Source organism: Nyctereutes procyonoides, unplaced genomic scaffold, assembly GCF_905146905.1.
Source record: "Nyctereutes procyonoides isolate TBG_1078 unplaced genomic scaffold, NYPRO_anot_genome, whole genome shotgun sequence".
NCBI classification, from domain to species: domain Eukaryota; kingdom Metazoa; phylum Chordata; class Mammalia; order Carnivora; family Canidae; genus Nyctereutes; species Nyctereutes procyonoides.
Window position 1 is genome coordinate 64,289,835 of NW_026575140.1, and position 14,348 is coordinate 64,304,182.

At 43.4% G+C, this 14,348-nt stretch overlaps 1 protein-coding gene across 2 annotated transcripts in view; it reads right to left on the reverse strand.

The window, feature by feature from the left end:
* The window catches only part of GUCY1A2 (guanylate cyclase 1 soluble subunit alpha 2), a 334,359-nt gene extending 320,755 nt beyond the window's left edge, over window positions 1–13,604 (reverse strand). Inside the window, exon 1 of one of the 2 annotated variants that reach the window (XM_055306204.1) lies at window positions 13,260–13,604. In XM_055306204.1, the coding sequence (XP_055162179.1) occupies window positions 13,260–13,604 (345 nt within the window). Of the gene's footprint in view, window positions 1–10,746; window positions 11,396–13,259 lie in introns of those variants that run through there. The other variant, XM_055306205.1, reaches the window with a different exon arrangement.
* Window positions 13,605–14,348: the final 744 nt, after the last annotated feature.

A 14,348-nucleotide genomic window follows, 5' to 3' on the forward strand; every position in this document is an offset into this window, starting at 1 on the left:
AACAGAGAGTTCGGAGACAAACACACCAAGATTCTAATCTTATCTCAGTCATTAACTGTGATCCTAGGCAAGTTACTCCACTTCTCTGAATCTGATGAGATTATTTTACAAATGCACAGACACACATTAGGAAAACCTAAATGCCTAACACACGTTAATTCCCCTTCTCCCACCCTATAAGTTTTGTGGATTCTTTTAGACTCTATCTTTCTCTTCCAAGTGCTACGACTTCTTTCAAAATGACACTTGCTCATCGAGTCAATAAAGATCCACCGCGAACCACCCACCACCAGCCAGGACTATGGGAGGCACTGCAAAGACCACCTTGAACAGCCCTGAGAGCACCTCTGTCCGGACAGGGCTTACATTATACGTAGCACATATGCACACAGTAAATAGAGAGGATAACATCTGATGTGAGTGTCCTGATGAAAATAAACAGGTTGCTGAGAGCCTTGGTAAGGGGGGGCTGCTGTCTGCAGAGCCTGCAATCCCTTCAGAGCCTAAAGCTATAGGAAAAGCAAAACACCTTCACTGATGCTTCAGGGAGGCTCAATTCCAAACTAATCTTTTTCCTATCTCTTCCCCAAATGTCCCCTCTTTCCTAACCCTTTTTTTTTTTCAGGAACCCAGTACCACCCTAACAACATGCCTAATGTAGCACATACACAGTTCTCGTCGAAATCGCCTTTCCCTATAAGCCCCACAGCCCCTTCCTCCGGGCAGACTGGCAATTTTGAAGATCTTAGCCTGCTGCAGCCTCCTTGGCCCACAAAGCAATAAAGCTGTTGTTCGTCTCTATACCCAAACTCTGCCAGAGGTCAGAAAGGTAGGCTCTTTGATGCCTAGTAGACCATGCATGGTAAAGCATCACTCCAGCAGTACTGCTGGGAGGACCTAATTAAACAAAGTGTGTACAGCACTTAGCCTGGTGCCCGGTACATGGTAAGGGCTTGGTAAGTCAACACTATTATTACTGTCTTCATCATCATCATCATCATCATCATCATCATCATTGTATTTCAAATGGTCTTTTTATTTATTTGTAAGAAACACAGAGAGAGAGGCAGAGACATAGGCAGAGGGATAAGCAGGTTCCTCACAGGGAGCCCAATGTGGAACTTGATCCCCGACCCCAGGATCATACTCTGAGCCAAAGGCAGATGCTCAACTGCTGAGCCACCCAGGCATGGACCACCCAAATGGTCTTTTTACATACAAACCTTTCCTTTACCCATATAGCCTCTGCATATGCCAAATAAGAAAGGCTGGTGTAGGATGGAAGGGAAAGACAGTGGGAGGGGCAGAAGTAGCTCTTCTGTACATTATTTGGTAATTTTTTAAATGTGGGTTTTATGTTTTTTAAATCCAAAAGGACCATATCGAATTTCTGTCTAAATGTCCTACTTCATGCATGTTGTTGAACGCACATTGAGTGCACACTGAGTGAATCACTAAGTGCTCATTTGGTAAATAAATGCTCTCTGAATGAATGAATGTGAGAGTTAAGGGAATGCATGAATGAAATAGAGGCCAATGAGCTTGCGGTTGTGTTTTGGATTTCTAGGACAGAATTCCTGGAAGATTTCATAACCCTGAAAGGTTGCATACCCAAAGATGTTGAAAATATTTCCTACAAAAAGCACAAGAATGCTGAACAAGATACTCCTTATAACAAAAGGGAGTAGCTACAGATTTTGCCAAAAACTGGCTGAAGGTAACTGAAGGTATCAGGAGATGTGATCAACAATATTCAGACTGGTTAAATAGCTGATAAAAAGGGGTTGGAGAGGGCAGCCCGGGTGGCTCAGCAGTTTAGCACTACCTTCAGCCCAGGGCCTGATCCTGGAGACCAGGGATGGAGTCCCATGTCGGGCTCCCTTCATGGAGCCTGCTTCTCCCTCTGCCTGTGCCTCTGCCTCTCTCTCTCCCTCTCTGTGTCTGTCATGAATGAATAAATAAAATCTTTGAAAAATAAAAATAAAAAAGGGGGTTGGAGAAAGGAGCTAACATTGATTATTTATTTACTGGATTCAAAATACTATGCTATCATTATCCTTCTCATCTCCATAATCCAATAAATTAAGTATTACCTTCATTTTATCAGCACCATGCTCCAACCAACTGAGCTAATAACCAGCCACTTATTTCCTTCATTTTATAGGTAAGAAACTGTGCCTTCTAGAGGCTTATCCAAGAATGCACAAAATAATGACTGGAGTTCATGTCTGACTCAAAAACCTGTTCTTTTCTCAGAACGTAGGGAGTAAAAGAATCGGACCAATGCCTTGGTCCTCAAAAAAATCAGCAAAGCAGCACAATGAAGCCAGTCATAATAGTTAAACACAATGTCTTCACTTCACTATTCACATTTTATTACATATTTACCCTTAAGTAAGAGATTAATATTATTATATATGATTTCAAAATGGGAAACAGAGACGGAAGTTATTTCCCCAAAGTCAAATTAAAATAAAAATCAGAATGCAGCATTTATTGAATTGTAGCTTCCGTGCACATACACATACACACACATACAGGCATTTTTCAAGAAAACAAAACAAGCACATCAGCCAAATAATACAGAGAACCCTAAAAGTTAAAAATTCTTTTAAAATCCACTCCTACTTTGCCTCCCTTTGCCTAAGAGACCCCACCCCACTGGATGGTGAGAACTTTGAGGCTACAAGAACTGTGGTTCTCTGGTGACTCCATATCAAAGAAATGTCCTGTTATGAAACATCTGGTTATCTAAGACATTCCACTTGCCACAATGTCCACACATCTACATGTAAAGTGGTCATTATAATGCACAATGATGACACTGAGGTACTGAGGCACTAAATCCTATAAGACAGGCTCTAGGACGATCAAAGACTAATTAATAAGAAAAAATTGCTTAACCCTTAAGAGTATTTTATTGAAATTCATCTATTCACAGATTGCTACTGCATATGTAACAGTTTACTTAGAATGTCTGGATCACCAAAAACTACCTGAAAAGATAAAAAAAAAAATATCTGCTAGAAAAAGGAAGGAAGGAGGGAGGGAGGGGAAAGAGAGAAAGATGGAGAGGAGAGGAAAGGAAAGCAAAAGAAAAAAGAAAAGAAAAGGAAAGAAAAGAAAAGAAGGAAGGAAGAAAATACTATTATCTCCAATATAATAGGAAACGTATTGGCAACCACCATTACTGTAATTTCCGTAGGTTTTCATACTCAAGAAGCAATGTATCAAGTCTGAGAGGAGGAAACTTCATTGTATAGCAACTAGGAGCCCATAAATAATGCAATGAATGATGTAACTGAATGTTTTCTATTTTTCTTTTTTCTTTTTTTTTTGTTCTTCTATTTTTCAAGGATTAATTCTGACTCTGAAAACATCATGTAAGTTCCAATCAAGCAGATAGAACTGAGTTTCACAATCACTAACTTGTTATGAGTTATTGAATCTGGGGTTTTGGGTTTTTTTTTTTTTTTTTTTTTTTTGGAGGAAGGAGGGAGGATGGGAGGATGACCTGGAGGAGGACCAATCAACTATTCTAACAGAATTAATTCAATAGCAAAAGAATAAGACCCAGATATAAGTTAAATAAGCTTGATATCCGATCTGCATCCAATACAGATGGTTAGAAATGACTTTGACTATCACAGCCTGCCCCACTTGACATTCTCCCTCATTATTTCCCAAGACAAAACCCTCCACTTCAATGATTGCCCCAAAACACCTCAAACTCAATCTGACATATAGGCCTTTTAATGTATAATGCATACCTTTGCCCCTTCGTACCTCCCAAGTCATACTCGTCATCTCAGTTTAGGCTACAAATTCATTATCTCCAACCCCAGCTAGGCCCTCAAAAAATACCCAATAATACATCTACCTGATTCCATTCAATTTTCTTCTCCATTCCTTAAATCAACAATTTCTAACTTTACCACTTTCCTAAGGATTCTATCCCTCCAAAGCCTAGTTTAAAATTATATATATATAATAAATATTTATTTATTATTTATTTATTAGATAGTATTTATTTATATTAAATATTTATTATTTATTTATTATAATAAATAAAAAATATATCTTTTAAGACTTATTAATTTTAGAAAGAAAGAGACAAAGCACAACAGGAAGCGACAAGAAGGGGAAAGAATCTTAAGCAGACTCCCCGCTGAGTGCAGAGCCCAACATGGGTCTCAATTTCACGATGCTGAGATCATGACCTGAGATGAAATCAAAAGTCAAACACTTAACCAAGTGAGCCACCCAGGCACCCCCAGTGCCACTAGTATTCTATAGTGGTTACTGTAGGATAGGTATGTGGATGTAATGGTTTGTGAAGATTTTTATTTAGTATAATGTTTGATAACATAAGATTTCTTAAACAATTAAATAATAATGAATAAAATAGCATAGTGGAGATACTATTTCTGTATCTTATAGAGATCCACATCTGTTTGACAGAAAATATGCAAATGCCTATAAAGTGAGAGCACATATGCTCTCCCAGTTACTGTGTTTATAGTCATGTAAGATAATTTAAGATAATCATACTAACTAAATGGAATAAAATCTATAGATTATTGTGAAGCTCCAATAGAACACACAATACAGAAGTGTTCCAAAAATATCAAGGCACTGTAAAATATGTTATATTTACACTTTTTTGTAATTCAGCTAAAACTACAAACAGAACAGTTAAAACAATCAACTAAAATATGGCAGCACAAAATTGTGGTAGCCTGCAAAGCACTACCAGATACACCACAAACGATACAAGGATTTATTCAACATTTATTCATTCTCGTAACATTTATTGGGTGCCTTTGTAAATCAGACTTTCTGCTAGACATGAACATACATAGATCTCTGCTTCAAGGAGGCAGAACAAACCAAAATCACATTACCACACAATAAGTCCTATTATAGAGATATGAGTGGTAACTTAGAATTCCACAGGGAAAATAATGCAGTGACAAGAAACAAGATGGATGTGTCTATTTGTCCGTCTGTGGTTGTGTATGCACAAAACTAATTAGAAGAACCAGTCTTTCCCAGTATTATGTTGGAGGGTTCATGCATGAAAAAGCATAGGCATAAAGCAACAAGAAATAGAAGCATGTTTTAGAATGTTTTTATTTCCTCCACTGGGCACAGCAGACTCACACATAACAAATACAGCACAGTTAAAGGAAAAGGAGTCAAGGTGACTTCAAGGACTTACAATTAAGAGACGCAGGATTTCCACACACACACACACACACACACACACAGCCTCCTCTCCTGACAGACTGGTTCTAGAGTTCTCTACAAATGCAAATTTCTGCAAATGTTGGATCACCATTTATTTGGAGAGTTCAACCAGACTCCTACCCAATTTAGCCCCTGAATGAGAGAGATAAACTAATTGGTTACAGAGGTAGATTTTAGCGACTATTATTGTATTTGTCATGTTTTGGTAGGGTTTGAAGGGGGGTTCTATATGTCTGCTATCTGAATGTCCTATCACTTCTCTTCTAGGAAAAAAAAAAAATTCTGGCATCCAGATCTGTTTCTCTCTCCCTTCACCTTTAAGAAAGAAAATGTATTGGCATACAAACAAGTCACTGCTCCAAAAGGAACCGGTAGGTGGAACATTTGAGAAATGCCATGTCAGTCTCATTCTGAAAACCAGACGCTGAAAGTAATGTCAAGTGGACCCTCAAAACAATCTTTCTCCTCCCTACTCCTCCCTTCTTCTCCCGTCTCCTCTACTGTCTCAAACATGAATATCTGTTTCTGGGGATGCCTGGGTGGCTCAGTGGTTGAGCATCTGCCTTTGGCTCAGGTCATGATCCCAGGATCCTGGGATCAAGTTCCACATCGGGCTCCCAGTGGGGGGACCCTGCTTCTCCCTCTGCAGTGTCTCTGCCTCTCTCTGTGTGTCTCTCATGAATAAATAAATAAAATCTTTTAAAAAAATACCTGTTTCTGAATTCTGAGGAAAGAGGCCACAGGACACTGAAGGCAATGACATGTGACCTACTGAACGTGAACTTAGGGAAGCTAACAAAGCATCCACAGGAAAAATGGGAAAAGAGTCACAAATACTCGAAACTATAAATAGTGAAATGTTGGATACCTTCTACAGCACAACCAACAAGATTATTCTGAACATTAATGATACCATATAAGATGTGGCTCAAGTCACCACCTTTATTCTGTCCCTGTTAGGGCAATAAGTGCCTGGGACATATTCACTGCCAAAGTAGTCACTTCCAGATTCAGTCTTTAAAAAAAAAAAAAAAAAAAAGCAGTCTGTAGAGCTCACTGAACCTAGATCAATGACCCTGAAGCCTTGAAGACCCTGAAGGTACAGAATTCAGTCTCCTTTAGGCACAACTTTGGTGTGCCTTTATCAGTCACCTGGAGCATGGTTTAAAATTTAGTCTTGGGGGATCCCTGGGTGGTGCAGCGGTTTAGCGCCTGCCTTTGGCCCAGGGCGCGATCCTGGAGACCTGGGATCGAGTCCCACGTCGGGCTCCCGGTGCATGGAGCCTGCTTCTCCCTCTGCCTATGTCTCTGCCTCTCTCTCTCTCTCTGTGTGTGACTATCATAAATACATAAAAAATTTTAAAAAAAAAAAGCTTTAAAAAAAATTTAGTCTTGGCCCCTCCCCAGAGCTACAAGCTAGACCTTCTGAGGAAAAGGCCCTGGATTCTGCATTTCTGTATCTTCCTTCAGGTATTTCTTATGTTCACCGAGGTTCGATAACCACTAGCTTAAAGGAAGATCTGTTTAATAAGCCTCAAATAAAGCCTATACAGAAAGTGACTTCTCACTGTTCTATTTATAGGAATGTTCGCTGTTTCTCCATTTCCCACCGCAGCCCAACAAATCTCCAGGCTTCAGAGATATTTCCAGCTCTCTGACTTCCTAAATCACTCTAGTCTGGAATTTTCAATTTTATGAGGTGCTCTGAGCTTACAGCACATACTTCTAGGTCTCCGGATCCTGTCCCGAAGTGATATTTGAGGAGCAAGATTATGTCATTCCATCCCCTAACACTGCATTTTTGGCAACAGTAGCCCACTTGCTGACAAACATTTTTCTCTCATTTGGGAGAGAACTGTACAAAAAGTCTAAGCAGAAAATATAAGGAAAGCGGAGGAGAGTCATCACATTTACCTAATTCCTTAAAATACACATGGGCCACTCAACATGCTGCAAGAGGAGGAAACTATTCTACCTGTGTCTTACGACACGACTGCATTCTGAAGTCTCGCTTTAAATGGCAGATGTAAGTAAAACTCGAACAGGTTTGCATACTGGAAAGTACCTCTCACAGGCTGGGTACAAAATCTAAATATTTTGTTTTGATGGAACCAAATATAACACCACAAACATCAAATACAAAACAAATTATGTAATTGAACAATTAAACAAAGAACATCCATTCATTTATTCTGAGCATTTTATTGACCAGCCATCAGGTCCCAGGTACCGTGCTAAATATGGGATGAACATAAGAGTATCAAGGTAAGGGATGCCTGGGCGGCTCAGCAGTTGAGCATCTGCCTTCAGGCCAGGGGATAATCCTGGAGTCCAGGGATTGAGTTCCATATCGGGCTCCCTGCATGAAGCCTGCTTCTCCCTCTGTCTCTCTCTGTGTCTCTCATGAATAAGTAAATAAAATCTTAGGAAAAAAAAAAGTATCAAGGTAAGAGTTAGAATTCAAAAAGAGGAACTTTAACTTTTGAGCTAAATCTCTAGCTCATGCATCAAATAAGGGCCTGCAGAGAAACTTCATCACCAGATAGCCCTAGCAAATATTCTCCCTGCGAGGTCAGTTAATTTTTTTTCTTCCTACATAGGTGTGAAATTCCAAGAGATCATTCTATCTCCTTGCTAACTCACAGCAAATGACATATATTCAGAGACAATGCATTTATTTTACTATCATATTCGATGAAATATGTATTTTTTTCAATTTTTACCTTCAGCTCCATTTGACAGAGGGAACAAGACAAAATAAAGGACAACGACGAGAGCCATGATGATAGGAGAGGGGTAACAGGATACAGTGCTCTCCCCACCCATCCCCAAGTATTTCAAGGTAGATAAATCAAATACTAAGACGAATATATAGTCACTTATCACCTCTGCCTATAAACTAATTACCCGATGGCATTTCCCATTGTCAAAATTCATCTTCAGAAAGAAGGCTTAACAATTGAACCAGTAGCCAAACTGGAATAGAGTGCTGTCCACAAAACACAAATGCCAGTAGCTGGGTAACTGTTGCACCTCTCAGTTGACTAAACCCCTGAACACATGTACAAACTGGTTTGAATGCAATGGATGGGGAATGCTTGAAATTCTCGGGCAAATAAAATAAGCAGTTTCTCTGTCACCTCTTTTATTTTCTTTCTAATCTAAAAGTGATTTATTGTGAAATATCCAAATTCCACCAAATATATATGTGCTTGTATTTTTAGAGAATTTACAAGATTAGTTTTCATCTTGCCACACAGTATTCAGCAGTTTGCTGGAAATATTTGAATTTGCAATGATTACATATGCTTGTGCACACACAGGAGTCCTAGCCAGGGAGCCAAAATGGGACTTCAATTTTAATTTTTTTAATGGATTGGTTGGGCAATGCCAACAAAATAAACTCCTCCTTATCACCTTTGTTTTTTGTTTTGTTTCTGACTACATGACATCAGTTTACCCATAAACTCTTTCCATAAGGTTACTAGCAAGTAAATTATTGTAAAAAAAAAAAAAAACCAAAAAAAAAAGGAAAAAAGAACAATTTTAGATCATTTAGAGACATTCAACTTTGGTTTAAATTAATGGATCTTGGTCTGAAACTAACATTTGATTGAGTTGAAAAGTTTCACAAAGAAGAGTGCTCCTCTTTCACAACAAATCTAGAAGGTAGTTTTTATTCATATTCCACAAAATGTGAAACTAAGGCTCTGAGAAGGTAGGAGTTGCCTTTCCAGGGTTTCACACTTAGTAAGGAGCTCATAGAGGTATTGAAACCCACCACTGTCAAATTCCCAATCCTTCAGCCCCGCCATGTTGTTTACTGATGATTAGGGATGAAGTAGAGAAAGGCACTAAATGGCCATTAAATTCCAGTTTCAGATTATAGCATCTAATTTCTACAAATACAAAAATATAGAACTTTTAGAATATCTTTAGTCTAACTTTTTAATTTTAATGAATGTGTTTCAGAACTTTGTTAGCCATGTTGAGCCCCAAATTATAAAAACTTCAAAAAGATACGTACACTGATGAAACATCCTATCTCACAAATACACTTTATTTTTCACTATTGACATGTTAGAACATGGTCACATTCTAAGGGTTTTTTTTCTAAGGGTTTATACATGTCAGAGAATGTTAGAGAATTCATTTTATTTAATATCAGGGGACGCTAAATATGTATTTTTTATGTCCTTCTACTTTTTCCTAAGCATGTATCAATATAAATCCTTTTCTACAAATAATGAAACAATTTTGGGTTTTTTTTTTTTGCTACTTGAATCCAGGCTTCTGTCACATTTTTTCCCTCGCTGTTCTCTCAGTTTCTTGGATTATTCTCCATTGGTAGGTTTCCTTGAACCCTTATGTGCAATACTTCAGTTTTGTGACTTTTTTTTGTCTGTCATTCTGCTGCCATAGCTTCTGAGGTCTTCAGAGCCACCTGCAATGCTGTTAACAGCCCATAGTTCTCTGACAAGTAAACTAGGGAAGCCATGGCCTTAAATCGGTCTCCTGGAATATCTTCACTGACAGGCTGACATTAGCAAGCCCCAAACCAATAAGTAACAGGGGTCTAAGTGATAGGGTTCCCAGCAATTCCAATTTATAAGAACAAAATAGAAATAGATGAGTTACTCAATTCACCCCTGATGTAAAATCCCCAGCTGTTTCTCCATATGTGTTCCCAAGTAAATTATTTCAAAATAAATAATGTAATAAGCAATTTATGCATCTACATCCAGGTCTTTAGGTTTATTTTTATTGTTATGGCTGTGCCCTAGAGATTCACAGTAAACAAAATTATCCAAAGTGAATGATAAATAAACTTCCCCTAGACAGCTCCAAGACAATTGGCGTTCTTTTGTTTTCCTTCAATATAGCTTCCTTAAAATAAAGGCTATAATTAAAGAAGTTCCATGAGGTCAAAGACTGGGAATGTTTTGTTTGGAATTTGTATTACCAGCACTTTACACAATACTTGCCACACAGTAGAACCACAAATATTTTTTTAATAATTGCATCAAAAAATAATACCGTGGTGTCCCTATTTAAGGAAGTAATCTACTCTCTTCAAAGTTCTAGAACTCATAGGGCCTGATTTTCTTTTATATGCCCTTATAAAGTTTATCAAAAACTTAAAAAATATGTCTTCATAGAATGCAAGAGGAGGCAGGGATCCTAAGTATAACACCTTGCAGCCAAGAAGGCTTCTAGAGAGTGAAAGTCATATGCACAGAAATATGTAGGTAGCTAGTCATCCAAGGCACAGGGAATGAGAATCAGCTCCCCTGAATTCCAGAATTTTTTCGATTTCATCAATTCACATTACTTTTATCATTAAAACGGTGTGACGTATCTAAATGTGACTATCAAAATGTCAAAAACCTGAGTCTGGATTTTCCAATGATCAAACAACTAACTTAATTACTTGGCAATACTCATATTTATTAAATTCATTTCCTCCTGGCAGATTATTCTGAATAAAGAACCAACCTCCAGTGATTGAGATGACATTCCATGATGAGGCCAGTAGGAAAGCAGGAACTTCCACAGCAAGGATGAGTGTAGGAAAGGTTCCCAGCGCTCAAAACAGCTAGATATTCCCACCTCCAAATGCTCTGGTAACAATTATTCTTTATGAAATTATTTATTTAAAAAAGTCATTCGGCTCTAATGAAAGAGAATGGAAAAGACATCATTTGTCTCCCCAGGTGTTTTCAGAGAAGTTTAGAGTGCAAACCATGTAGGAAAACGAATCTGCTGAAACTTCTTGAAGCAAGGTTCTAGATAGGCAAATAAAAAAAACAGGAGTGGAGATTACAGAAATAAGCCACTGCTTTGAAATATAATCTTTCTGTTGTCTTTGTGTTACCAAGTCTATACGGTTTGCTACGGTTAGCAAATTTGTTTATACGTGCCTTATGAGGCTGAAAAGATTCACATTATATTTACCTGTATATTGTCAGCATGCTAGCTAATAGAGTTCTTTTCCTTATCTTACCATAGCCATTATGTAGGTACATGCTTTTTATCCGTCAAACAGCTAGCGTCATTCAAAATTGACTTATAAAGGTAAAATCCAGAAACTAGTTCCTCCCTCTTATTCTGGCAGCAAATATTTGGATTCAGATTATTTTATCCACCTCTCACATAAGCTGTTGAGAATAGTCTTCAGTGACAGTGGCATTACCAGAGGCGCATGCCATAGAGATTCGTAAATTCTGATTCGCAGGCAAAAAGAAAACTCGGATATTATAAAAACAAACCTTTCTTATAAAAATAAAAATAAAAACCTTTCCAAACTAGTCATTATCTTCAGGCAAATCACTGTATCCGAGACAAATGTGTTGTACTGAGGAATTACTACACTGCACAAATGTAGCATGAAATACTAACACAAAACTACGGACGAGCAGGATTACTGTCCTGCTTTTGTAAAGGTTTATAATCTCAACAATCTGCAACATCAAATAGTTTCTAAGATCATGCTTCTTGGAAATATTTGCAATAAAGAATAGCAAACAGTAGTCACCCCATTGTGTCTTTTGTTACTAGGTTATCAATGGAACAAGTGGCAAAAGATACGTGACAGGGAAAATGCACAAGGCAAAGAAGATGCGAAGAGGAGTTTCATCGTTAAATGAAAGAGAAGGTTGTTTTTTGATGCAAAGGCCCCGGAAATGTTTGTAGGAATGCCTGGTATTAATACTCTGTCCCTCAGGACCCCACTCTTTCTCAGATCCCTCCTACCATCCACTGCAAGAGGACTTCAGAAACTGAAACTCCAGAGTGGTCAAATAAGATCAATGATATTCCCATTCATTTTGGAAACTTTGAAAAACTAAGAAGAGTCCCAGGGGTGCTTAGGTAAAAGTTCTTCTGTCAGGAGTGGAAGCCCTGGGACCCAAGACCGGAATGAGAATAAACAGTGGATGGATGGAGGTTTGACACCGACTCTCCAGGATTCTGTCTGCGGTGGAGGGGATTCCTTCCAAACAGAGCTCATCGGCCAGAGAAAGACTGGAACAGAGGTCCGGCATCCCTGCGATCGGTAAAAATCGAGGGCAGCTGAGTAGCCTGAGCAGGAAGGAGGCAGAAGAGCTATGGGAAAACGTCTAGAACGTGGGGCAGCCTGAAGTACACCTGCAACTACTGATACACACATCCCGAGTGCGTACGAGTTTAGAGAGGGTTAGTTAGGAGGGCACCTAGTAATTCAAGACATTTAGAAAGGAGTAAAAGTACAGAAGGCGGCCACGACAAAATGAGGGAGGAAGCACTGAAGAACCAGGGAAAAGGACCTGAGAGAGGAGGCCGGGGTGCGAGAAACAGCAGACAGCGTCGAGAGGCGGACACCAGGTTTACCCAGAGAAGAAAGTTGAGCCAGTGGATGCTCAGGGAATAAGGAGGGGGAGAGGGCTGGGGAGAAACCCGAAGAGTAGAGGCTGGAGGTTTCATCGTTTGAAGGCAACTCAAAAAAGTATCTGACAGCCGGTTCCTGAAGATTCTTGAGAAAAGGGATGCAACACAGGAGGCAGAGCGCCTGTGGAATTCCGAGAGGTCAGAGAAGGTCAGGCTGAGACCCAGAGGGTGTGGGAAACCAGAGCGGAAGAGTTTCCTGGAAGGGGTGGGGGCTCCTCCGGGATCCTGGAGATGCAAGACGAGGCACCCGCCAGGGGGACGTGCAGACAGAACACGGCGCCTGGGAAAGTTTGCGGGACGGAGAACAGGTGGGCGTGAAGCGGCCAGGGCCGCCGGGAGGCGGACGGCGGGCCAGGCGCGCGGCTCGGGGGGACGCCCCGGCCCCGGAATCGGGGCACCCGGAAGCCTCAGCCGCCCCGCCGCGCCCCGCCGCGCCCCGCCGCGCCCCGCCGCGCCCCGCCGCGCTCTCGCGCCCCCCTCCGGCCGCGCGCAGGGCCGGGGCTGCCCGGGGCTCGCCCCCCAGCGGCCGGGCTCGCCGCGCACGCCCCCGCTCTCCCGGCGCCGCCGTCCCGATCCCCGCTCACCGAGGGCGCCGTCAGGCGGCTGATGCTCTCGCCCAGCGAGTCCAGGTTGACCCGCCTCCGGCGCTGCGCCCTCCTGGCCCCGGCCGTGGCGGCGGCGGCGGCGGCGGCGGCGGCGGCGGCGGCGGAGGAGGAGGCGGAGGCGGCGGAGGAGGAGGAGCAGGCGGCCGGGGCCGCGGCGGGGGCGACGGCGGCGGCCGCGCGGGGCTCGGGCGGCCCCGGCGGGCTCCGGCTGCCGTTCCAGCAGAGCCTCGCCAGCGGGCACTCCCCCTCGTCCTCGGGGCTGGTCTCCAGGTAGTCGGAGCCCAGCGAGCTGAAGGACTCGGACGAGATCTTCCTCCGAGACATGCTGCGGGCGGCGCGGCGGCGGCCGAGGCGGCGGCGGCGGCGGCGGCGGCGGCGGCGGGACGCGGGCGGCGGGTCAGGCGCGTCGGGGCCGCGGGGCGCTGCGGCGGCGCCCGGCCGGGAGGGGGTCCCCGGAGCCGCGGAGCCCGCAGAGGCGGCTGCTCATGGCGGGAACTTGCGGCCCGGGGCGCGGCGGCGGCGGCGGCGGCGGCGGGGTGAGGCGAGGGGCCGCCGCCTCCGCTGCTGCTGCTGCTCGCGCGGCGCCGCCTCTGCGCTCCTGGGGCCTCCGCTCGCGCCGGCGGGGAGGCTGCGAGTGCGCGACCGCGGGCGGCGGGCGGCGGGCGGCGGGCGGCGGGCCGGGAGGCTGAGCTTCTGCCGCCCGCGCCGATCGCGCCCCCTTCCCTCCGTCCTCCCGCCCCTCGCCGCCCGCCTCCCTCCTGCTCCCTTTATCGTCCCCCCCCCCCACGCGCTCCCTCCGCCGGTATCACGTGTCGCCATCATACTCATTGCGAGTCTCTGCCTCGCCTGTCGCCACGTTTCAGGAGCAGCGAGGACACTCGGTCGCCGCCCTCCGCGCGCCCTCCCCGATGCCCCCTCCGCCGCCCGGATCCGAGGAGGAGCGCGCGGTGGCTCGGATCGGGCCGAAGGGCCCCAGCGCCTCGCCTCGCCTCGCCCCGGCCGGCGACCGCGGGACTCGCAGGGGGGCAGGCGGGGGCGGGACGCCTCCCTCCGGAACCTCGGGGACGC